At 37.2% G+C, this 25,152-nt stretch overlaps 1 protein-coding gene across 2 annotated transcripts in view; it reads left to right on the top strand.

Annotated features, from left to right (window-relative positions):
• Positions 1–25,152, top strand: part of GPHN (gephyrin) — a 601,186-nt gene that overhangs the window by 526,235 nt on the left and 49,799 nt on the right. For both annotated transcript variants that reach the window (XM_024747262.1, XM_024747261.1), the window contains one exon: positions 4,449–4,570. In XM_024747262.1, the coding sequence (XP_024603030.1) occupies positions 4,449–4,570 (122 nt within the window). The remainder of the gene's footprint in view (positions 1–4,448; positions 4,571–25,152) is intronic.

Here is a 25,152-nt window from a genome sequence, read left to right as displayed (position 1 = left end):
CTATGGTCAACTAATCTATGACAAAGGAGGCAAGGATATACAATGGAGAAAAGACAGCCTCTTCAATAAGTGGTGCTGGGAAAACTGGACAGCTACATGTAAAAGAATGAAATTAGAACACCTCCTAACACCATACACAAAAATAAACTCAAAATGGATTAAAGACCTAAATGTAAGGCCAGACACTGTAAAACTCTTACAGGAAAACAGAGGAAGAACACTCTATGACATAAATCACAGCAAGATCCTTTTTGACCCACCTCCTAGAGAAATGGAAATAAAAACAAAAATAAACAAATGGGACCTAATGAAACTTAAAAGCTTTTGCACAACAAAGGAAACCATAAACAAGACGAAAAGACAACCCTCCAAATGGGAGAAAATATTTGCAAATGAATCAACAGACAAATGATTAATCTCTAAAATATATAAAGAACTCATGCAGCTCAATATTTGTGGGATGAATTGGGTGATTGGGATTGACATGTATACACTGATGTGTATAAAATTGATGACTAATAAGAACCTGCTGTATAAAAAAATAAATTTAAAATTTTTTAAAAAAAAACTAAAAAAACTAAAGTTGAACCCTTGAGAGCTAACCCTAAAAGTCAGCAGGCCAGAATGGGGAGGTAGATCTCTCTGAAAGCCAGTTTCTCATACATAAACAAAGAAAAGTTCTTACAGACACACAACAATGTAGCCAATTGACAAACAAAACGGTTAGCAGCAAATTAACACTTTAGCAAACCAACACTAAGGAAAACAAAAGTCCTTACAAATTCAGTCAGATAACCAAAAAGTCCTGGGAATCTTACTCTTAGAGCAGAAAACTTTTCCATCTACCCTTCTAGGTTCTTTGGCTAATCTAATAATTAAATTGACATAAGGCAGATTAACAGGAGAAAAGTTTAATTTTGTACATACAGGAATCCCATAAAAATATGAGACCCAAAGGCAGTCAGGCAATTGAGGCTTGTATGTCAGTCTGAGCTAGGGAATGGGATAGGGCCTGGGGCTTCAAAGGGGAGAAGGGCAGTTCAGGAAGATGAGAAGAGCAGATGTTTAGTAATCAGATGTTTGCCCTACCATGCAGGTAAGTCAGATAAAAAGTTACCTCTGGTAATGGCTCTCTTTCTGGGCCAGGCCCCCTATCTAGATTCTTTTAGGCAGTCAAGGGAGTAGTAAATGTTTGTATTGAGTCTGCTGGGTCTTGATTGCCTTCAGCTGAAAGTAATGCATGTGCCAAATGGGCACATTTGGAGGCGGCATATTCTGCTCCCCTTCAAAAACAAAACAAATTTCAGCTAACTTTGGGAGCTCAACAAAAAAGGATCAGAGTTTAATGTAAGTGCTGGACTTACCATCATAAAGACTCCCATGAGCAAAGAGGCTCAAAAGACCTCAGTGAAGTGCAATGTAACCAATATGAGAATAGTGGTGGCATGAGGTCTCGCCTAAGTGTTGGTAGGGACCTTCGTGACCATCATTGTCCTAATACAAAGACCACCAGGGAAACCTGTTGATCATACAAAGCTGGATATATTAAAGTTTCTGAGCAAGGAAGAGCATCACCTTGAAAGTCTCAGTAGTGTCTCAAGAGGAGGAAGTTACAGAAGGATACTTACAGGATTTTGAGGACTGGGATTGGTCATGAGGTGGTTTTAAGGTAGTTAGTAAATACGGTCTAGGCAGACTGATCACATTTTGTGAAATAGGTGAGTTGCTGAAACAATTTCATTTTATCTTTGGAGCACGAGTCCATATGGAGTTACCATGGTCTCTAATTGTCCATAATCTTATAGGACCATACAGGTCTGAACAAGCTTATGTTATAACAATTTGACTTAAGATAGTTTGTTACATATCATAGTTTGGTACAGTTTACCTGTTATGCAAGTAATCGTACAGTTTTGCAAGTAGATGTGTCTATTTTATTTCTCAGAAGGAAAGAGTCTGTCGGCAAGATAGCCAATTATAAGGCTTTTGCAGAAATTCAGATATATTGAATGCCTGAAATTGGGGGATGGGGAGGGTTGATAAGAGAGTGAATAAAAATGTAGTGTCGAGGAGATGGATTCCTGTGTATAAAGCAGCAAAACATTAAAAAAAAAAAAAAGATGGAGTAAGGATTAAGGATTGAAACCTTTGGGAAGATAGTGGACTACAAAATGAAAAAAATCAAAGGCTAAATGTTTGAAAGCTGGAAATACGTGGCACCACTGACAATAACAGAAACAGGAAATTGAAATTTAGTATGGGGTGGATAAGAAAGTAACAAGGTATCAAGATAATGGGTTATGTTTTTGTTTTCTTGTTTGTTTTGAGTTATGTTTTATTTTACTTTATATTGTATTTTTTCTTTTATATTTTAACTACAATAAGTTTCAGGCATCATTCCAGAGATGACTAGAAGTATAAGAAGCTGGAAAATAAGATTACATTTTTAAAGAGGAATATTGTGAATTTATTCTAGTGTATGCAACCTTATAATCTTCCATTCGATTCTGTATGTTTTCTTTGAAAATACTTAAAATGCACTGGAAATCCCATACCCTCACTTAACTAGCTATTATTTCATTATGTCAATTTTACAGACAAACAACTGGTTCTCCAGTGATCGCTAATTGTTCTATTATTTCTGGAACTGTGTGCAGCAAAATAACAGAGAGGAACATGAATGGCAAAGAAACCACCCTAATAACGGGGAAATCTTATTACTCAGTTGGTGGTCAGTACCCTTTGTGAAAAAAATATTATATAACCATTCAGTTTTCTTTCTGCAGCAACTTGTGTGATTAATGGAGTTTAAAAGCTGCAAGCCTTGGCCTTATAAAATTATAAGTTCAATAACTGTGTGTTAATTAAGATCAGAAAGTTAATCTGTATTAGTACCGCAATAGCAATTTTCCAAGCTCTGCCAGTGACAAAGGATGAAAGTGGGTTGCAGTGTCACATGGGATCTGATTAAGTTAGACTAGTGCAGTACGTGAAGGGAAGTCTCCCAGGTGACAGTGAATAAGATGATCAAAGTTTTTCTGCAGATATTTTAAGGGGACAGTTGTTTGCAAAGCTACTACTTTTCCAACATAAAGCCAAAGGTCCAGCCACATGGTATCACTAATGAGTCAGAAGGAAGACTAAAGGGGCTTTAGGTCATTGTTTGGCAGAACTGAGATACAAAACCCTGGATATTGGCCATATTAACAGCCTAAGCATCTGAAATGTGCAGGCTTGCCTTCAACCTCCTAAGATGATATTCCAGATTTTCTCACTTCAAAGATGTACTTTTTTTTTCATTTTGTAATTTTCTGAAATCAAAGTATATCTTAAAATTGTGTAAATTAAATTTGCATGTTGTATGTGTCTGTGTGTGTTAGGGACCTCCTACTCTTAAGTATTTTATAATCTAATAAATGTAAATCTGTGTTCACGTTATAAACTGATTCCATCCATACTAGCACCTAGGAGTAACAATATGAGAAAAATTGGGGGGAATTAGGTGCTCTTTCAATATCATGTATCATAAAGAAAGGACAGAGAAGTGTTTTTATTGTATATTTATCTATGTTAACTGAGTATTCATTATCTCAGTCCTAACAACTGCCTTTCAAGGTAGTTTTATTACTATATATTATAAATGAGAAAATTGTGGCATAATGTGTTTGGGCAACTTGAATTTGAACCTTATCTGAATAAGGTAGACTCTTGCTTGCTACTACGCTACACTGCTTCATTGGAACATCCCAACATAAAATAAGCTTCTTATAATTTTCTTCATTGACATATAATAGTAGATATTAAATCTCTAAAGGGTGATTCAATTCAAAGTCATGGAATCATGGGTGTGTGCAGTTAAGTATTACTTGTTTAAGTTTGCTAATAGAGGCAAGATATCTGGCTCCCTCTCCTTCAAATAAGTTTAACTTCTTCGTTACTACTGATCCCACTTCACCAAAGAGATCAAAAGCTTGAAAGAAAAGATAAATGATCATTCTCTTCAGACTTGAGAATATCATGTCACACAGTCTCTTCCTCAAATATTCTCAGTGAAGGACAGATTAGAAAATAATAGTGGGAGGAAAAAAGAAAGTTTTTTTTTTTTAATTTGACCCAGTAAACAACCAACCAGTAGAAAGGCAGCTATCTCCAGAGCACTATTCTGTCAAATTGTAGCCAAAGCTGGTGTGATATTTGGCCTGCTGTTTAGTCACCACTTAAATTTCTGCATGTTTTTTAATTCTGGAGGACTGTTTTCTGATCCTCCTGTGATTTCATTATTTATCAAAGATCCTTTGAGCATATATCTTCTATGGGCCAGATACTGTTATAGGTGCTAGATGTGCTAAACTCTGTTTACTAGATCTATTTTTTCCCCATTAACAATAGGCAATATTATCCTAAGAAAATAATTTGTAGTGGTTTTTTTTTTTTTTTTGGCTTTGTAGCTGCTAAATCCTGAAGATGACCTCTTACCAGGAAAGATTCGAGACAGCAATCGTTCAACCCTCTTAGCAACAATTCAGGAACATGGTTACCCCACAATCAACTTGGGAATTGTGGGAGACAAGTAAGTATTGGATTTTATTTTGAAGTTGTTATTGTACAAATTTGAATTTTGGGAATACTAACTAGGCAGGATTGTTGCTAAAGAGAAAGAAATTTACTACCATAATTTTCACTTATTTCATTCTTCAGAAGTCAAAGAATTATGGAGATGTCTATGTCCTTTAAGGACAGACATTTTCCTGGAATGCCTTTTACAATAGGAGGAATATGTTGCTCTGCTTTGGGTGTTATTCCTATTCATACTTTTATGTATGTCAAGAAAGATAGGGAAGACATGGGTGAGAAGAGTAAGAAGGAAATGTCAAAATTAGTACTAACTGATTCTTTGAAGTTCATTTATTTAAGCTCAATTATTTTCTAGGACTTTTATATTGATTTTCGTACTCTTATAAAACCTGAGTTTCTCCAGGCTTCACCCACTTGTAAATACAAAGGGAGGCACATTGACTATAATTGCCCATCTCTGAGAGCATATTACCCCATTTACTAAATTAACTCAGCCCTCTGCTAAATTCTCCAAATATTTCTATAAATTTCCAACTGCGTCTCCAGCTCCAACTGCACATGCAATCAAAAACAAGTCTGCCCCTTCTGAACATCCCACTTCCATGCAACACTGCTGTTCAGCTGTCTTTCACCAGGCACTACTTCCAGTTCACCAGAGGTGTGCCTGCTCTTAGTAACACTCAAACAACAGCCTGCTGGAGACAAAGCTAGGAGACATATCTGAGTGATGGATGCCCTGATGTATCTGTCACCCATAATTGCCCCTATCTGTCTTATCACCACCTTGTCACTGAGCAAAGCTCATTATGCCTGGATCCTCCTTCCCTTAAGATGAGTGCTTTCCCAGGGCTCAAATATGCTCTTGAAGAGGCTCTGTCCTACCATTTCACAAGGTATGCTGGGACTCCTATAAACCCCAGTTTAGGCTCAAACTGGACACAATGTAGTCCAAACCTGGAACACAGCGTCTTGCTAGTAACCTGAAAGGCAGTAGTTTTTATGTTAATCTCACCTTTTAAACTTCTCTTCTTTCCTCCTGATTTTTTTTCTTTCTCTGTGGACACTGGAGTAGAGTCTGTGACACATATTTTCAAACATCATTTTATTTTTTTAATTCACCATTTGTATTTACCTGAAAGTTTAGTTCTAGAGAAGTCCATAGGTAAGTAACCAGCCAACTTAGAACCCATGCTGGTGAAGCCAGTGCTGCAGGTTACCTAGTATCACCCTGACCCAGTCTCCGTAGCCCTGGGAAGGGATAGAAAGAACCCAGTGAAAAAAAGCAGGGAGGGTTGAACTTGGACCTGACTGGTAACCCATCCTTTCATATATAAAAACTTCCAAGCATCTAAAACTTATCCTGATGCAGATACACCTTTAAAGAAGGCAAAAAGTAATTTCTGAGAGGAGGTAGGATGAATCCAAGAGTTCCAACAGCACAGAACAGACCTGAAACTCCAGGGAACAAACGCACCAGATTTAGAATTTGTTTCCCAGCCACCGCTGACTTTGGCCCTGCCTCCAAGTACATTAATGAGCTCTAAGAACTATTATAAGGTAAAAGGTGCTTTTTGTTTGTGTGTATCATTTTTACCTTATGCTGTCTTGACTATAATTCTGTTCATTCTCTCCTCCTAATGTTGTACTTTTGTATTAAAATGAAAAGCTATGCTGCCATTACCTTACTACAAAGGCCAAAACACCATTGAAAGGTTCCTATGTTGATATGCTAATATTTGATTTTCTAGGACCAGCTGTTGATTCGTTGTAGACATTTCCTAATAATTAATGTTGCTATTACATGTAACTTCAAAATGTCCCTTGAAAACAGCATATAAAGAACAACAAAACTTATAAGCAAGATATAGGCAATTTTGAGAATATGCACATCTTTAGTATATTCTTTTCTTGGATTTAATACCTTACATAAAACTGAGAACAATTTTTTTTTTAAATACAGTTGATGCAAATCTAAACTTTCTCAGCCTAAGAGTGCTGTATTGAAGAGGCCCAGAGTAAATGGTTTAAAATGCAGAGGTGGAATGTGGGAGGAAAGAATTTATAAACTGTTCAGATGGAAATCTGTGCTGGGAATTTAGCAAAGGAAACAACGCACATTTAATCTGCAGCCTGTTGATATTCTGTGAAGGTTGTCTCCCTCTTCATTCTTCTCTTTCCTATATAGCCGTTTGCTAGTGAAAGCAAATGTTGTTATACAGAAGCCTCTATGTGAAGCTCTCCAGGGAAACAAGCAGGGTCACGGGAGAAACTACCCTATGTTTAAAGCAGGGAGAGAAATAGCTCAAGAATGTCAGCAAGCACAGAACCCTTACTCAGCTATGCCAGATAAGAGTAGGGAGTAAGAGTGCTATTCTTGTTATTTTTAAAAGGTTTCAGTCTGGGTTTAAATTCTGTATGATTCTACTTCTTAGCTCTTATTCTTATCACCTACCATGACTTTAACAATAAATGTTAAAATTGAAGGGTAAGACTCTATAACTTACTTGGATTGACCTGGATGAATTTTGCCTTTGTTTCTTGTACATTTCATTTAAAAAGAGGGTACAGTGGAGCTTATGGGAGGGGTGCTTCAAATACGTGAGCATTAACCATATTTTTAAAACATTCATTTTTAACTATTATGTGAATATTAAAACACATTCCTTAGACATATTTTCTCTCATTGTGTGGAACACAATACCATTGTGGTTCCTAGCGTTTTTCTTTAAAAAGACAAATTTTTTATAATGTAAAAAAATTTTTATTGAGGTATAATTTACAATGTTATATTAGTTTCAGGTGTACAACATAGTGATTCAGAATTTTTATAGATTATACACCATTTAAAGTTATAAAATATTGGCTGTATTCCTGTGCTATACAATACATCCTTGTAGCTTATTTATTTTATACATAGTAGTTTGTACCTCTTAATCCTCTACTCCTTAATCCCTCTTCCCTTCCCTCTCCCCACCGGTAAACACTAGTTTTTTTTTCTATATATGTGAGTCTGTTTCTGTTTTGTTATACTCACTAGTTTGTTTTATTTTTTAGATTCCACATATAAGTGATATCATACAGTATTTGTCTTTCTCTGTCTGACTTATTTCACTAAGCATGATACACTCCAGGTCCATTCATGTTGTTGCAAATGGCAAAAGTTTGTTCTTTTTCATGGCTGAGTAGTATTCCATTGTATATACCACATCTTCTTTATTCATTCATCTGTTGATGGACTTTTAGGTTACTTCCATATCTTGGCTGTTATAAATAATGCTGCTGTGAACACTGGGGTACATGTATCTTTTCAAATTAGTGTTTTGGGATATATACCCAGGAATGGAGTGTCTGGGTCATATGGTAGTTCAATTTTTAGTTTTTTGAGAAGCCTCCATACTGTTTTCCACAGTGGCTGTACCAATTCACATTCCCACCAACAGCATAGAAGGGTTCCCTTTTCTCCACATTCTCACCAACATTTGTTACTTGTGGTCTTTTTGATAAAAGCCATTGTGGCAAGTGTGAAGTGATATCTCATTGTGGTTTTGATTTGCATTTATCAATGATTAGCAGTGTTGAGCATCTTTGCATGTGCCTATTGGCCTTGTGTATGAAAAAGACTAGCTTTTAAACCCAGAGATGTTCATTGAACTTGCCCAGCAATATACAAGTTAGTGGCAGAGGTGGAAATGGAATCTAAGTTTCTTGAAAGTAACAATCCACAATTCTCATTATGAAGACAAGATAATATCATTATGAAGATATTTCATTTTAGCTAGGACAGGAAGGATAAATAGGATTTGTGTATTTAGAAAAAGAGAGTATGTTAACCAAGTAGGAAACGGAATGAACAAAAATAGAGAAGTAGAAAGAATAGTTTACTCAGGTCAGGCCAGACTGTTTAGAGTAGGAGGTTCAGGTAAAAGGATAATATGTGTAAATTTGGTAGAAATTTGAAGCCAGATTTTGAAAGGTTTTGTAATCCAGGCAGCACTACCCAGTTTGGTTAAATTTGCAGCTTTTTTTAAACGCAGATTTAACATAGTAAACCATATTTTGGAAAGATAATTTGCCCAAGTTGTATCACATGAGCTAAAGTTGGAGACCTACTAGAAATAAGAACAACAATACAGTTTGTTTATTCATTGTTCAGTTAGTCAGGAAGTATTAATTGTGTACCTGTTTGAATCACCTGGAGATCTCATTAAAAATGCTGATTGTGATTCAGCAAATCTGGAGTGGGCCAAGATTTTGCATTTCTAACAAGTTCCCAAGAATACCAAGCCACTGGTTCATGGATCACAGGAAGTAACAGAGTACGGTAAACTTAATCATGATTCTACTATGAATTTTAAACCAAAGGCTCTTGATTCAAAACTGAAATAGATACAGATCTTGTCCTTAAAATTACATGTACTGTAAATGCACTATAAATTACAGCCTAGTAATAAAGATGTTTTAGAAAGTTCCAGAGCTTATGCTCAAATTTGGAAGTAGAAGTTTAAAAAAAGAGATTAAATCGAAAGGCATTCTGAAGGCTATTACATAGAACAGAAGGGTGTCGGTGTTGATTCATCTTCATCTGGATTGCAAAGCCTCATCAAAATGGTATGTGTCTGTAAACACAAATAAAATGCCTGCACAACCCAGCTATTAGGTCTCTCTACCACAATTTTACATCCCTCTCCAGCAATACACCATTTCAACTTCTTCATTCTCCATTTGTAGTTTATTCTTTTCTTGTTTTGGCAGCTTCTCTTCCTATGCTCATTCCCAAATGGAAGTGTCACCATGGCTCACCCTTGACCTTTTTTCCTTCTAATTCTGTATGCTATTGACTCCCAGATCTTATCTCTGTCTTGAGCTCCATGCCTAGATCCACCTGCTTACTAGGTATATTTTCTTTAAGTTCAATAGGCAGAGCAAATTCAACATGTAAAATTAAATTCATTGGGCTTCCCTGGTGGCACAGTGGTTGAGAGTCTGCCTGCCGATACAGGGGACACGGGTTCGTGCCCCAGTCCAGGAAGATCCCACATGCCGCGGAGCGGCTGGGCCCGTGAGCCATGGCCGCTGAGCCTGCGCGTCCGGAGCCTGTGCCCTGCAACGGGAGAGGCCACAACAGTGAGAGGCCTGTGTACCGAAAAAGAATTAAAAAAATTTTTTTAAATTCATTTTCCCTCCTTTCCTTTCTCACTGCGCCTCCCACTACCATCTTACTCCATTTCTTTGAGTTCTTCTAGCTCAGTGACTGTGCCCACCAGCCACCCAGTCACCCGAGCCATAAGAAACCTGAATGGAAAGTTTCTGTCTCTCACTCAGCCCTGTATTTAAATCCCATACAGTTTCCCTCATCAGTACTTCTGTACGTTCCTATCTCTTCATTTCTACCATCCTGGCTTAGTTTGGGGCTCTGTTTACTTTTTGTCTAGGCACATGAGGCTATCCTCTTAACTGGTCTCCCTGCCTCAAGCCTTGTTCTCCTCTAACTCACCCTCTATTCTGCTACAAATATGATCTTTCTAAGGTGCCAATTATATACTTGTGGCAGAATTGGGGTTTTATTATATGTGGGTAAGTATACTCTAATAATCCAACAAACTTTTATGAAGGGTTATGCTATATCAGATGTTGTCTCAGTCTTTGGTACTACAGAAATGAGTAAGATATATTAGTAAGAACTACAAAGAAGTTTTCAATTCTATTTCACTCCTGTCTTTCCTCCCCACCCAATCCACATCCATTTTCTCCAGCCTCCTCACTCCAAACATGCCAGTCTTTTCCTGGAAAGAGATACTAATCTTTACTTACTACCTACTATATATATAGTACTATACTACATTCTTTCACTTACTTATCTTATTTAGGCCTCATGAAACAACCGATCTAGATAAGTGTCTTTTATCCCCATTTTGTAGATAATAATACTGAAGCTCAAAAAAATTAAATAAGCTGTTCAGAGTCATACAACTAGTAAAAGACAGAATGAGGAGTCCAACCTAGGCCTGTCAAACTCCAGGGTCTTTCTCCTTTTGCTGTACCATGCTGCCCTCTTAACTGGGCTTAGCACCCACAATTTATTAATATTAAGGTTAATAAACTAAATATTCTATATCCATTTTAATAGATAAAACCCCTAAGTAAATAGTAACTGTCAATATTTCAAAAGCCAGAGAGGAAAATTTAGTTTAAATTTTGAATTAAATATTGACTGTGTGTATGAATGAATTATAAGGACTTGAGTTGCAAAATTCTAGATCTTTAGGTGATATAGAAGTGGGAGAAAAAGGCAAGAGGATTTATTACAGTAGCTCAAGTTTACTTTCTGGACCCCTAAATAAAGCTTCTTATTCACTGTAAAATAGACACCTCTCCCTTCCATAAAGAGAAAATCCCCTTCCTTTTATAACTTCTTATTTTACCTTTCCTCCCACAACTACTAGAGCCACTTTTGCAGCATTTATTACCTCTGGGTAATTTGTTATAACAAGTTCATAGTATCTTCCAGGGAGTCGGAAGGAGTGGAGAGAGGAGAATGGGAAAGAGGAGAAGAGAGCGTGCATGCAATGTAAATAATGGTAATTTGGTATTCAGACCTACATTAATTCAAGTTATAAATGACTGAGATTCACAAATGGCTACCCTATTCTAAACTTTCCCCTACTCACCATCTAAGCTCCTCTGTCAGTACTTTTAAGAGAAGGGAAGGGAGAGAAAGCTTTTTGAGAAGTGAAAGGGCAAAAGCCATGAACAGCAAGAAACTTTAAAGGAACAGTTAATCTCCTTATTCCCTGACTCTCAAGACCCAGTCTGTTTAGGAGAGGTGTTTTATTAAGCCCAAATATCCTCCACATTGGCCAAATGTGTTTGTTCTGTTCACTTTGCTATACTTCTTGATAATCTAATATTTAGAGGTGCATTTGTGTTTAAAAGTATTCTACCTGAGAGTGAGTTGTTCACATATTAATATTTAATAGTTCAAATCAGACATGCAACATCAGGGTAAATCTGCTGTCCTAAATAAACAGGAACTAATCACTTAGAACTTAGAGTTCTTTGACTCATAGGGCAAATCCTGAACAGGACCACATCAGAACCTTAGCATAGCAAGATACTGTAGGCATGGCAAGAAGTACCTTTGACAGCAGGAAAGGACCCTAGAAAGGTAGATGGGAAGATGACTTAAACAAATGCTTTCCATTTCAACATTCTTTCTTCAGTCTTCCACCTTGTTTCCAAAATTCAGATTAATACTAAAGCATAATTCAGCAACATATTAGTAACATTATGAGCTAAATGAAGATTTGTTTTTTTGTTTTTAACTACCCTGGAGTCTTGCCCACCATCTGTAATATTATTTTTAAAGGAATGTGTTCCAGGTTCCAAACAGCCAATTTCTCATATAGACTCTGGGAACATAATCTGTGAGTTAGGAACTACCTGTGCGAAAAAAGACTCTCCTGAAGCAGTCAGCTTGCTACTGACTGTATACTGTCTTTCAGCGCTGTTTAAGGAGCTGTACTGGGTTGGCAAAAAAGTGCCTTCAGTTTTTAAGTAAAAATAAAAGTCACATTTTTCATTTTCACCAAGAACTTTATCAAGCAACATATTCACCCTTTTGTTTGACTACCTTTGCCATTTTTCAGGCAACTTTGTAATTCCATCTTCCCGAAACTTATCCTTTTGAGCAAAGAACTGTTCCAGGTGCCTTTTACAGTCTCCAGGGAATTGAAATTTTTTCCATTAAGAGAATTTTTGAATAAATGGAAATCCAAAGGTGCAATGTCTGGTGAATACGGCGGATGAATCAGAACTTCCCAGCCAAGCTCTAACAGTTTTATCCTGGTCATCAAAGAAGCATGCGATCTTGAGTTATACTGATGGAAGATTATGCATTTTCTGTTGACTAATTCCAGATGCTTTTCGTTGAGTGCTGCTTCCAGTTGGTCTAACTGGGAGCAGTACTTGTTGGAGTTAATCATTTGGTTTTCCAGAAGGAGCTCATAATAGAGGACTCCCTTCCAGCCCCACCATATATAAAGCATCACCTTCTTTGGGTGAAGACCGGCTTCTGGTGTGGTTGGGGGTGGTTCATTTCGCTTGCCCCACGATCTCTTCCATTCCACATTGTCGTACAGTATCCACTTTTCATCGCCTGTCACAATTTGTTTTAAAAACAGACCGTTTTCATTACATTTAAGTGGAGAATCGCATGCAGAAGTACGGTCAAGAAGGTTTTCTTCACTTAATTTATATGGAACCCAAACATCAAAGCGATTAACATAACTAAGCTGGTGCAAATGATATTCAGCGCTTGATTTGGATATTTTGAGTTTGTCAGCTATCTCCCACGTGGTATGACGTTGATTGTTCTCAATTCATGTCTCCATTCTCGATTTAATCACTATCAACTTCAACTAATCTACCCAACCGTAGAGCATCGTCCAGCGAGAAATCTCCAGCACGAACCTTCGCAAACCACTTTTGACATGTTGGATCAGTCACAGTACTGCACAAATCTTTTTTTGCGTTTCAGTTGCGTTTTTACATTTCTTGAAATAATAAAGCATAATATGCCGAAAATGTTGCTTTTTCTCCTCCATCTTCAATACTAAAATGGCTACAGGGCTTCCCTGGTGGCGCAGTGGTTGGGAGTCCGCCTGCCGATGCAGGGGACGCGGGTTCGTGCCCTGGTCTGGGAGGATCCCACATGCCGCGGAGCGGCTGGGCCCGTGAGCCATGGCCGCTGAGCCTGCGCGTCCGCAGCCTGTTCAACAGTGAGAGGCCCGCGGACTGAAAAAAAAAAAAAAAAATGGCTACACAAAAATTCACAAATTTTGATGTCTTTTTTTAAATGCACGCTGATATGACAGCTGTCACATACAATCAAACAAAATTGTTTAGAATGAAGGTAAAGGCAACTAAGTGCTGCTAGAGCCATCATACAGAAAAGAACGATCGAACCTTTTGGCCAACCCAATAATTAGTAGTAGGACGGTGAAACATTTTAAAATGGGTGTAACATGATCACCTTCTCTTCCTGGTCCAGTTCTATTACGAACTTCTTAGGCCATTGTTCTAGATATTCTAGGTATACATTTTCTTTTTTTCTTCTTTTTTATTTATTTTCTTGTTTATTTACTATTTTTTTTTATTGAAGCATAGTTGATTTACAATATTATACAAGTTTTAGGTGTACAACATAGTGATTCAAAATTTTTATAGATTATACTCCATAGATAGTTATTATAAAATGTTGGCTATATTCCCTGTGCTATACAATACATACTTGTAGCTTGTCTATTTTGTACATAGTAGTTTGTACCTCTTAATCCTCTACCCCTATCTTGTCCCTCCTCCTTTCCCTCTCCACACTGGTAAACACTAGTTTGTTCTCTGTATCTGTGAGTCTGTTTCTGTTTTGTTATATTCACTAGTTTGTTGTATTTTTTAGATTCCACATATAAGCAATAACATTCAGTATTTGTCTCTCTCTGTCTGACTTATATTATTAAGCATAATACCCTCCAGGTCCAGCCATATTGTTGCAAATGGCAAACTTCCATTCTTCTTTATGGCTGAGTAGTATTCCATAGTGTATATACACCACATCTTCTTTATCCATTCACCTGTTGATGGACATTTAGGTTGCTTCCAAACTTGGCCATTGTAAAGAATGCTGTTATGAGCATTGGAGTGCATGTATCTTTTCAAATTAATGTTTTCATTTTCTTTGGATATATACCCAGGAGTGGAATGCTGGGTCATATGGTAGTTCTATTTTTATTTTTTTTGAGGCATCTCTGTACTGTTTTCCACAGTGGCTGCACCAATTTACATTCCCACCAACAACGTACAAAGGTTCCCTTTTCTCCACATCCATGCCAACATTTGTTACCTGTGGTCTTTTTGATGATAGCCATTGTGACAAGTGCGAAATGATATCTCATTGTGGTTTCAATTTGCACTTCTCTGATGATTAGCGATGTTATGCATCTTTTCTTCTGCCTCTTGGCCATCATATATCTTCATTGGAAAAATGTCTATCAAGTTCTTATGCCCATCTTTTAATCAGGGTGTTTGGGGTTTTTTTAATATTGAGTTGTATGAGCTGTTTATATATTTTGGATATTGATCCCTTATTGGTCATATCATTTGCAAATATTTTTTCTCATTCAGTAGGTTCTTTTTTCATTTTGCCAATGGTTTCCTTTGCTGTGCAAAAAACTTTTGAGTTTAATTAGGTCCCATTTATTTATTTTTGCTTTTGTTTCCTTTGCCTTAGGAGACAGCTCCAAAAAATTATTGCTACAATTTATGTCAAAGAGTGTTCTGGGTTTTCTTCTATAAGTTTTATGGTTTCTGGTCTGACATTTAGGTCTTTAATCAATTTTTAGTTTATTTTTGTATATAGTATGAGAAAGTGTTCTACTTTAATTCTTTTACATATGGCTGTCCAGGTTTCCCAGCACCACTTATTGAAGAGACTGTCTTTTCTCCACTGTACATTCTTGCCTTCTTTGTCATAGATTAATTGACTACCACAGGGGCATGGGTTTATTTCTGGGCTTTCTATTATAGTCCATTAATCTATATTTCTGTTTTTGTGCCAGTACCATACTGTTTTGATTACTGTAGCTTTGTAGTATAGGCTGAAGTCAGGGAGTCTGATTCCCTCAGCTCTGTTTTTCTTTCTCAAGATTGCTTTGGCTATTCAAGGTCTTTTGTGTTTCCATACAAATTTTAAAAATTTTTGTTCGAGTTCTGTGAAAAATGCCATTGGTATTTTTTAAGGATTACATGGAGTCTGTAGATTGCCTTGTGTTGTGTGGTTGTTTTAATTCTTCCAATCCATGAACACGGTGTATCTTTCCATCTGTTTGTGTGGTCTTCAATTTCTTTCATCAGTGTCATAGTTTTCTAAGTACAGATCTTTTACCTCCTTATGTGGGTTTATTCCTGGGTATTTTATTCCTTTTATTGTGATTATAAATGGGGTTGTTTCCTTAATTTCTTTTTCTGATCTTTTGTTGGTAGTGTATAGAAATGCAACAGATTTCTGTATATTAATTTTGTATCCTGCACCTTTACTGAATTCAGTGATGAGCTCTCGTAGTTTTCCGGTGGCGTCTTTAGGATTTTCTAATGCATAGTATTATGTCATCTGCAACAGTGACAGTTTTACTTCTTCCCTTCCAATTCGGATTCCTTTTATTATTTTTCTTGTCTGATTGCTGTGTCTGCAACTTCCAATACTATGGTGAAGAAAAGTGGTGAGAGTGTGCATCTTTGTCTTGTCCCTGAACCTAGAAGAAATGCTTTCAGCTTTTCACCATTGAATATAATGTTAGCTGTGGGCTTATCATATATGGCCTTATTATGTTGGGGTATGTAACCTCTATACCCACTTTATTGAGAGTTTTTATTATACATAAATGTTGAATTTTGTCAAAAGCTTTTTCTGCATCTGTTGACATGATCATATAGTTTTTATTCTTCAATTTGTTAATGTGGTGTATCACACTGATTGATTTGCAGATATCAAGCCAGCCTTGCATTCCTGGGATAAATCTCACTTGATCATGGTGTGTGATCCTTTTAATGTATTGTTGGATTTGGTTTGCTAATATTTTGTCCAGGATTTTTGCATCTACATTCATCAGTGATATTGGCCTGTAATTTTTTTGTGTGTGTGATATCTTTGTCTGTATTGGTATCAGGGTGATGCTGACCTCATAGAATGAGTTTAGAAGCATCCTTCCTCTGCAATTTTTTGGAATAGTTTGAGGAGGATAGATGTTAATTTTTCTCTAAATGTTTGGTAGAATTCACCTGTGAAGCCATCCGGTTCTGGACTTCCATTTGTTGGAAGTTATTTGGTTACTAATTCAGTTTCATTACTGGCAATTGGTCTGTTCATGTTTTCTAATTCTTCCTGGTTCAGTCTTGGGAGATTGTACATTTCTAGGAATTTGTCCATTTCTTGCAGGCTGTCTATTTTATTGGTACATAGTAGTTTTTATAATCTGTTATGATCCTTTGTATTTCTGTGGTATCGGTCATAACTTTGCCTTTTTCATTTCTGATTTTATTGATTTGAGTCCTCTCTCTTTTTTCCTGATGAGTTGGCTAAAGTTTTACCCAATTTGCTTATCTTTTCAAAGAACCAGCTCTTAGTTTCATTGATCTTTCCTATTGTTTTTTCAGTCTCTATATCTTTTATTTCTGCTCTGATGTTTATGATTTCTTTCCTTCAACTAACTTAGGTTTTTGTTTGTTCTTTTTCTACTTCTTTCAGGTGTAAGATTAGGTTGTCTATCTTAGATTTTTCTTGTTTCCTGTGGTAAGCTTGCATTGCTATAAACTTCCCTCTTAGAATTGCTTTTACTGAGTCTCATAGATTTTGGATCATTGTGTTTTCATTTTCATTTGTCTCCGGGTATTTTTATTTCTTTCATTTTTTCAGTAATCCATTGGTTGTTTAATAGCATATTGTTTAGCCTCCATGTGTTTGTATTTTTTGCAGTTTTATTTTTTCTTGTATTTGATTTCTAGTCTCATAGCATTATGGTCAGAAAAGATGTTTGATATTATTTCAATTTTCTTAAGTTTACTGAGGTTTGTTTTGCGGCCTAATATGTCATCTGTCCTGGAGAATGTCCCATGTGCACTTGAAAAGAATTTGTATTCTCCTCCTTTTGGATGGAATGTTCTATATATATCCATTAACTCCATTTGATCTAATATATCACTTAAGTCCAGTGTTTTCTTATTGATTTTCTATCTGGATGATATTTCCATTAATGTGAGTGGTTTGTTTATGTCCCCTACTATTACTGTGTTACTGTAAGTTTCTTCCTTTATGTTTGTTAACATTTACTGTATGTATTTTGGTGCTCCTATGTTGGGTGCATATATATTTACAATTGCTATATCTTCCTGTATTGATCCCTTGATCATTATGTAACATCCTTCTTTTTCTCTTGTACGATCTTCGTTTCAACATCTATTTTGTCTGGTATAAGTATTGCTACCCCAGCTTTTCTTTTGATTTCCATTTGCATGGAGTACCTTTTTTTCATCCCCTCATGTTCAGTCTGTGTGTGTCTTTAGATCTGAAACAAGTCTCTTGTAGGCAGCATATATATAAGTCTTGTTTTTGTATTCGTTAAGCCACTCCGTGTCTTTTGATTGGAGCATTTGGTCCATTTACACTTAAAGTCATTACGGATAGGTATGTATTTATTGCCATTTTGTTACTTGCTTGGGGGTTGTTTTTGTAGTTCTTTTTTGTTCCATTCTTCTTTTGTTCTCTTCCCTTGTGGTGTGATGGCTATCTTTATTGTTATGTTTGGATTCCTTTCCTTTTTCTCTGTGTGTATCTATTATAGATTTTTGGTTTGTGGTTACCATGAGGTTTATATATATAGCAATTTACATATATATATGTATACCTGATTATTTTAAGTTACTGATCTCTTAAGTTCAAAAACATTTTAACAACCCTGCATTTTTACTCTCCTTCCCTCAAAATTACTATTTTTAACATCATATTTTATGTCTGTTTGTTTTGTGAATCCCTTAACTGCTTATCATGGATATAAATGATTTTGCTACTTTCGTCTTTTAACCTCCTTACTTGCTTTGTATGTGGTTGACTTTTACTGTATATTTGCCTTTATGATGATCTTTTTCCTTTCATAATTTTCATGTTTCTAATTGTGGCCTTTTCTTTTTCACTTAGAGAATTCCCTTTAACATTCATTGTGAAGCTGCTTTGGTGGTGCTGAACTCTTTATGTTTTCCTTGTCTGTGAAACTTTTGATCTCTTCATCAAATTTGAATGAGAGTCCTGCCAGGTAGAGTATTCTTTGTTGTAGGTTTTCCCCTTTCATCATTTTAAATATATTGTGCCACTCCCTCTGGCCTGCAGAGTTTCTGCTGAAAAGTCAGCTGATAGCCTTAGGGGAGTTCCTGTGTATGTTATTCATTGCTTTTCCCTTGCTGCTTTTAATATTCTCTCTTTATCTTTAATTTTGCTATTTTAATTACTAGTGTGTCTTGGTGTGGTCCTCTTTGGGTTGATCCTGTTTGGGACTCTCCATGCTTCCTGGGCCTGGCTGTCTGTGTCCTTGCCCAGGTTAGGGAAATTTTCAGCTGTTACGTCTTCAAATATGTTCTTTGCCACTTTCTCTCTCCTCTTCTCCTCTGGGACCCCTATAATGAAAATGTTAATACATCTGATGTTATCCCAGAGGTCTCTTAAATTGTCCTCATTTTTTAAATTCTTTTTTCTTTTTTTTCTTCAGCTTTAGTGACTTCCACTAGTCTGTCTTCCAGCTCACTGATCTGTTCCTCTGTATCACCTAGTCTACTGTTGATTCCTTCTAGTGTATTTTTCATTTCAGTTATCATGTTCTTCATCTCTGGTTCTTTTTTATATTTTCTAAGTCATTGTCAAAAAATTCTAACTTCTCACTCTGTTCATCCATTCTTCTCCCTAGTTCTTTGATTATCTTTACGATCTTACCTTGAACGCTTTCTGGGGTGCATTGCCTATCTCCATGTCACTGAGTTCTCCTTCTGGGGTTTTATCTTGTTCCTTCATTTGGAACATATTCCTCTATCACCTCATTTTGCCTAACTTGCTGTTTTTTATTTCTGTGTTTCTGGTAGGTTGGTTACATTTTCTGATCTTGGAGAAGTAGCCTTTTGTAGAAGACTTCCTATGTATCCCAGCAGTGCACCCTCCTCTGGTCACCAGAGCTATGTGCTATAGGGGTGTCCCCTGTGTGGGCTATGTAGGTCCTTCTGTTTCAGCAGGCTGACTACTCTGGGCAATCTGGTAGGTGTGACTGGCCCCCAGTTTTGTTGGTTACCAGGCGCTGCCCTGTACAGAGCTGCCAGCTACTGGTTGGTGGGGCTGGGTCACAAGACAGCTAGCTGCAGAATCCCAGGGTGTCCAGGGCTATTGCTGGCTCACTGGTGGGTGAAGTCGGAGTCCAGGACATCCTGGGGCTGGTACCCACCTACCAGTGGGTGAAGTCAAGTCTTGGAGCTAGTGCTGGCCCATTGGCAGGGTTTGGCTGCAGGGCCCGGTGGTCCCAGAGCTGGTGTCAGACCACTGGTCATTGGGGCATTCCTGACACAGCTGGCTATGGAGTCCAGGGTGTCCCAAAGCTTGTGTTGGCTTGCTGTTGGGCAGTGTAGGGGCCCAGTCAGTCCCAGGGCAGGTAGTGGCCTGCTGGTGGGTGGTCTGGGTCCTGCCACAGTGGGCTGTGGAGCTGCAGTTGTCCCAGGCCTAGCATTCTCGTCCAAGGTGCCTGCTATTGCGTGAGACTGCTCCCAAGGCTAAAACAGGCACACTGGTAGGTGGGATCAGGACCCAGGGGATTCTGAGGCTGGTGCCTGCCCACTACTAGGTGGAACTGGGTCCCAGTATCTCTGACTGCAGAGTCTTGGGGGTCTCAGGTCTAGTGCCTATGCAGTGGTGTATGGGGACAGGTCCTGTGCCCTCAGTTGGGCAGGGCCGTGTCCAGGGGTGGCTGTGGGCTCAGGGGATCTTAAGGCAGTCTGTATGCTGGTGAGTGGAGCTGTGTCCTGGCTCAATTAGTTGCTTGACCCGAGGCATCGCAGTACCAGTGCCTACAAGCTTGATGGGCAGAGGTGGGGCTGGGTATTGAGACTAATAAGCTAGAGGGAGGATTCCAAAATGGCATTTGCCAGCACCAGTGTCCACGTAGCAGAACAAGCTCTCAAAAATGGCTGTCGCCAATGTCTGTTTCCCCAGGGTGATCTCCAGTTGTCTCCTGCCTCTCCAGGAGACTCTCCAAGATCAGCAGGTAGGTCTGACCCAGGCTCCTTTCAAATTACTGCTTCTTCCCTGGGTCCCAGAGCATGTGAGATTTTGTGTGCCCTTTAAGAGTTTAGTCTCTATTTCCCACAATCCTCTGGGACTCCTGAAAGCAAGCCCCGCTGACCAACAGAGCCAAATGTTTTGGGGGCTCGTCTTCCTGGTACAGGACCCCCAGGCTAGGGAACTTGATGTGGGGCTCAGACCCCTTGCTTCTTAGGGAGCACCTCTGCAATTTTAATTATTCTCCCATTTGTATGTCACCCACCTGGGGGTTTGGGTCTTGACTATACTATGACTTCACCCCTCCTACCCATCTTGTTGTGCTTCCTTCTTTATGTCTTTAGTTATATTATCTTTTCTGGTAGGTTCTGGTCTTTTTCATTGATAGTTGTTCTGTAAATAATTCTAAAATTTTTGTGCCTTTGAGAGGAGGTGAGTCCTGGATCCTTCTACTGTACCATCTTGGGAACGCCCCCCACCCAGCTATACATTTTTAATGTAACTTTTTTTTTTTTTTTTTTTTTGACCTAGCCTCATGGCATGCAGGATCTTAGCTCCCTGACCAGGGATCAAACCCGCACCCCCGAGAGTGGAAGCATGGAGTCTTAACCACTGGACTGTGAGGGAAGTCCCTAATGTGACTTTTTAATCTTAGAACAAATAAACATTCATTGAAGAAAATTTACAAAATATAGATTTTTTTAAAGCAAAGGAAATTAACACATAATGCTGTTCCCCAACATTACTCTTCTTCTATTCTTTAATTCTATGCATGTATACAGTTTATGTGTATGTGAATGTGTATTAAAAAACAAAGAAATTATACTTATTTTTGCCTTCCATTTTCCTTCCCTCCATTTTTATACTCAGTATACCATAAACATCTGTCCATATCATTACATAGTACTCCACTATGTCATTTTAATGCCTACATATTATTCTCTAGTAAAAAGTATAATTTGACTGATTTATACAATCGCTTGTTGTCAGACATTAGATTGTTCCTAATCTTTCTCAATTGTGAGTAATTGATGAAGACCTTTATAACTAAATCTTGGCATACACCCACAATTATTTGAGAGTGTTTTTAAATTTTTTATTTTATTAGCTTTACGACCATTTGTTGAGTGTCTGCCGTATGCAAAGCTATATTGATACCAGGGGTAAAATGATAAATAAAACAACTGCTATCCTCAACTGCTTGCTGGTAGGCATGTGAAACAAGTTGTTCATGGCTTTATCCTTAGAATTTAGAACGTTGCCAGCACATAGTAGCTACTCAATAAATGCCAGGAAGTAACAGGAAAGGAAAGAGGGGGACACTGAATATGATCTGAATATGAAACTAGTCAAACCTAGTGATTTCAAACTGGCACAAATTAGTTTGTGTTTACAGGGGTAAGCTGTAATACTTCTAAGCTACATCCTATTTCTACTTTGAATATGGAACAGTAGATATCCTAGTTTTCTTTTCCCCATGGCTGGTTCAATAACCTGTTAGCTTCCTTTTGTTCTCCTAGGCAGCATGAAATACTGTTTCCCTACTGTGGAGGAAGTCTAAGACAAATGAGGATGTTTGCATACATACATAAGTAGAGAGTATTATATGTGACATGACAATTGTGGCCAGACTTGGTTAAGATATTGGTCATTTAGCACATATGTGCTTCTCTGTTTTTACATTTTTTCTCTTTTCCCTCAGTGTCCTGATGTGGCCTAAACAGGGTGGGAAAAGGATTTGTTCATATTGAGCCAGTGTTGTTTTCTTTCCCAACATGTAAGCTCCATGAAATCCAGGACAAGGTATGTCTTGGTAACCCTATGTCTATAGCACTTAGTAGGAGTACCTCTTCTAGATTAGACAACTCTGCTATCTTTTCCTATACCATCCTCCTTTTCCATGGAACCTAGAAACTTCCAACTGTGCAACTGTCCAGAAAAATCTTACAGGGTCCCTTCAAAGTGAGTACAAAAACCTTAGCCATAGGAGCAGACCAGAAAATATGGCACTGACAACAAAATTATATTGGTAACTGAGGTACCTCAGAAAAAAATGCATGATATAAAGCTTTGCACCTAGGATGATTCATTTTATGTTTCTGAAGAATGTGGGGCAGGACGGGGGAACAGAATTCCAAATGAATTTAGGAAGCTTCTAACTTTAAAAGTTGGGGAGCTGCTTCCACTGGCTTACATGATCTTACACATTAACATCTTTTTTTTTTTTCCCAAAAAATAATTTTTATTGTCACTCTCATTCACTTCACACACAGTTAATTCTCCCAAGCCATCTTTCACAAAAGGTAAAATGTTTTTCCAGAGTAACATATATGCATTCTGGCACCTGGAAATTTAAGTACAAAATGACTCATTATATTGTGAGGAGCAGAATGGTGATGATTTTAAAGAATCTGTCCAGTTCATGAATATAAACCAATTAACATATCAAGTTCAATGCTTAAAACTACATCTCTGAGAGGTGTTGTCATGTGCAGTAGCAAAGGGAACAGAGTGAGGGACTCAGTTCTCAGTGGGTACATCTCTTCATGCTCCAAAAAGTACTAGATGGTCACAGCAGGTATTAAAAGAAAAAAAAAAAAAACTACTATAATAAAACATGTCATGCATTTCTATCAGGCCAAAAGAAGTAGAGTAACAGAGTAAAAACTGGGTAGATTTGAGGGATTTAATCATTCAATAGATATTAACATCCAAACATTACACATTAACTTCTTAAATATACCAAGCAGTAATTATGATTCAAATACACAAAATCCACTCAAAGAAATCTTTTTAAATAAAGTTCAACATTGATTAAATTTATATCATTCCTAAAACTGAGTTTTAACTATTGAGCTGTTTATATTTCTACATAAGTTTTGAAACAGCTTGGTGTAAGGTAGCTAACAAACTGCTGACTTGGACTTTCTAGGCTTTCAAGGCCTGAAAGGCTGGGAAATTCCCTTAATTAAGAAAAGAATTCCCCTTTCTGGAAAATTGCCATCACGGAAGCCTGCCCCACTCAAATCACACTGGGCTTGCTTGGTTCTGTCATAAATTGATGTTTTGGACTTAAATTGCCTGCTCCTGCTGCTGCCAATTTGTAAAGCTGCCTCTTCGCAGCGAAGCGTAAAACAGAAGGGGAACAGGCACGGAGATAGCAAATTGGATTCTTATAAAACTGACACTTTTAGCAGGAATTATCAAGATAGACTTAACAGAGCCCAGTGCCTTACATCCTCCAATTTGTGAACCAAACATATCCTAGCTTCCTAGTGCTTAATTTATAAAACTAGAAATTTCATATTATCACAATTTAGATCTGAATTTAAATGGTTCTTATCCTCTTTATAAACTGTCAGCTTCCCTTATGGAATAAAGTTTTAATTTTTAAGTCAACATAATAGATTTATTTTCTGATCATTTATCAACAGAGGTCTCTCATTTTCTATTGGTTAACCAAATATATTTTTTTTACCATAAAAAACATGTGTTTATTGACAAGAGAGTCTTCCCATTCTTAATGACAGACTTTTTAGGGGCTACTACATTTGCCTTTTTTAATCCTTAAGAGCTGCTATTACAGTTGATGTCACTGTTTCTTCCAAGAATTACCTCTAGGTATTACTGTAATTTTTGAAATGTTTTTCTCATATGACCTGACTCCCATAAAAAGTAATATGTCCAGAAAGCCTTTCCTAATTATCCCAAACCAATTCTGATCATTCTGTTCCACTCAACATTTATAACATTTCTTTTTATATGTATTTTCACTTTAATTAATGTATTTTAAGTTCAATCAGTGTTAATTTATTTGCTCATTTTATTCAGTTTTCTAAATTTTGTCACATGTTTTCTGCACTGGTTTGTACATTTAAAGGCAGTGACCATACTTTGTTCTGTTTTATATGACTCCATAGTACCTGAAAACCCAGTGAGACTGAAGGAGGACTAAATGATGACTATATGTAGTATATAGTTTGATCCTATACATGAAGTAGACACCCAGAAAATATTTATAGTCCAGGAATTTATCCTTGACCTCTGAAGAAATTAGTATATGATTAGTTTATCCTTAACTATTTTTTTTGTTATCTTGGTATGATCAACTGCCATTATTGTTTTAGTCTCCAAATCCTAGAATTTTTTTCTCAGTCTCTTGCTGTCATCTTCACTCATCCTAAAATGATACAGCTCACAGTTGGTGTAACAGATGAAACAGGAAACTAATTAGCAGCTGTTGTCCATCTGTGTGTTTATATTAAATATGTTAAAATAAAACTGCATTTGCATTCTGAATACGCTAAGTCCATAAAATCTAATCTTGGGTAAAGGATCTGTCTTTGTTTTGACTTCTATAGTAGACTATGTGATAAAGCAAAAAAAAAGTTTATCCCAGAATCAGGATTACAGTAACTTAAGGCAGATACAATTTTTTCCACTTTTATTGAGATATAATTGACATCCAGCACTATATAAGTTTAAGGTGTACAGTATAATCATTTGACTTATAGTAGTTCTATATTTAGTTTTCTAAGGACCCTCCATACTGTTCTCCATAGGATTGTACCAATTTACATTCCCATCAACAGTGTAGGAGGGTTCCCTTTTCTCCACACCCTCTCCAGCATTTATTGTTTATAGGTTTTTTGATGATGGCCATTCTGACCAGTGTGAGGTGATACCTCATTGTAGTTTTGATTTGCATTTCTCTAATATTT

Source organism: Neophocaena asiaeorientalis, unplaced genomic scaffold (genome assembly GCF_003031525.2).
Source record: "Neophocaena asiaeorientalis asiaeorientalis breed wild unplaced genomic scaffold, Neophocaena_asiaeorientalis_V1.1 scaffold398, whole genome shotgun sequence".
Classification (NCBI taxonomy): Eukaryota; Metazoa; Chordata; class Mammalia; order Artiodactyla; family Phocoenidae; genus Neophocaena; species Neophocaena asiaeorientalis.
This window is presented reverse-complemented; position numbering and strand designations above follow the sequence as displayed.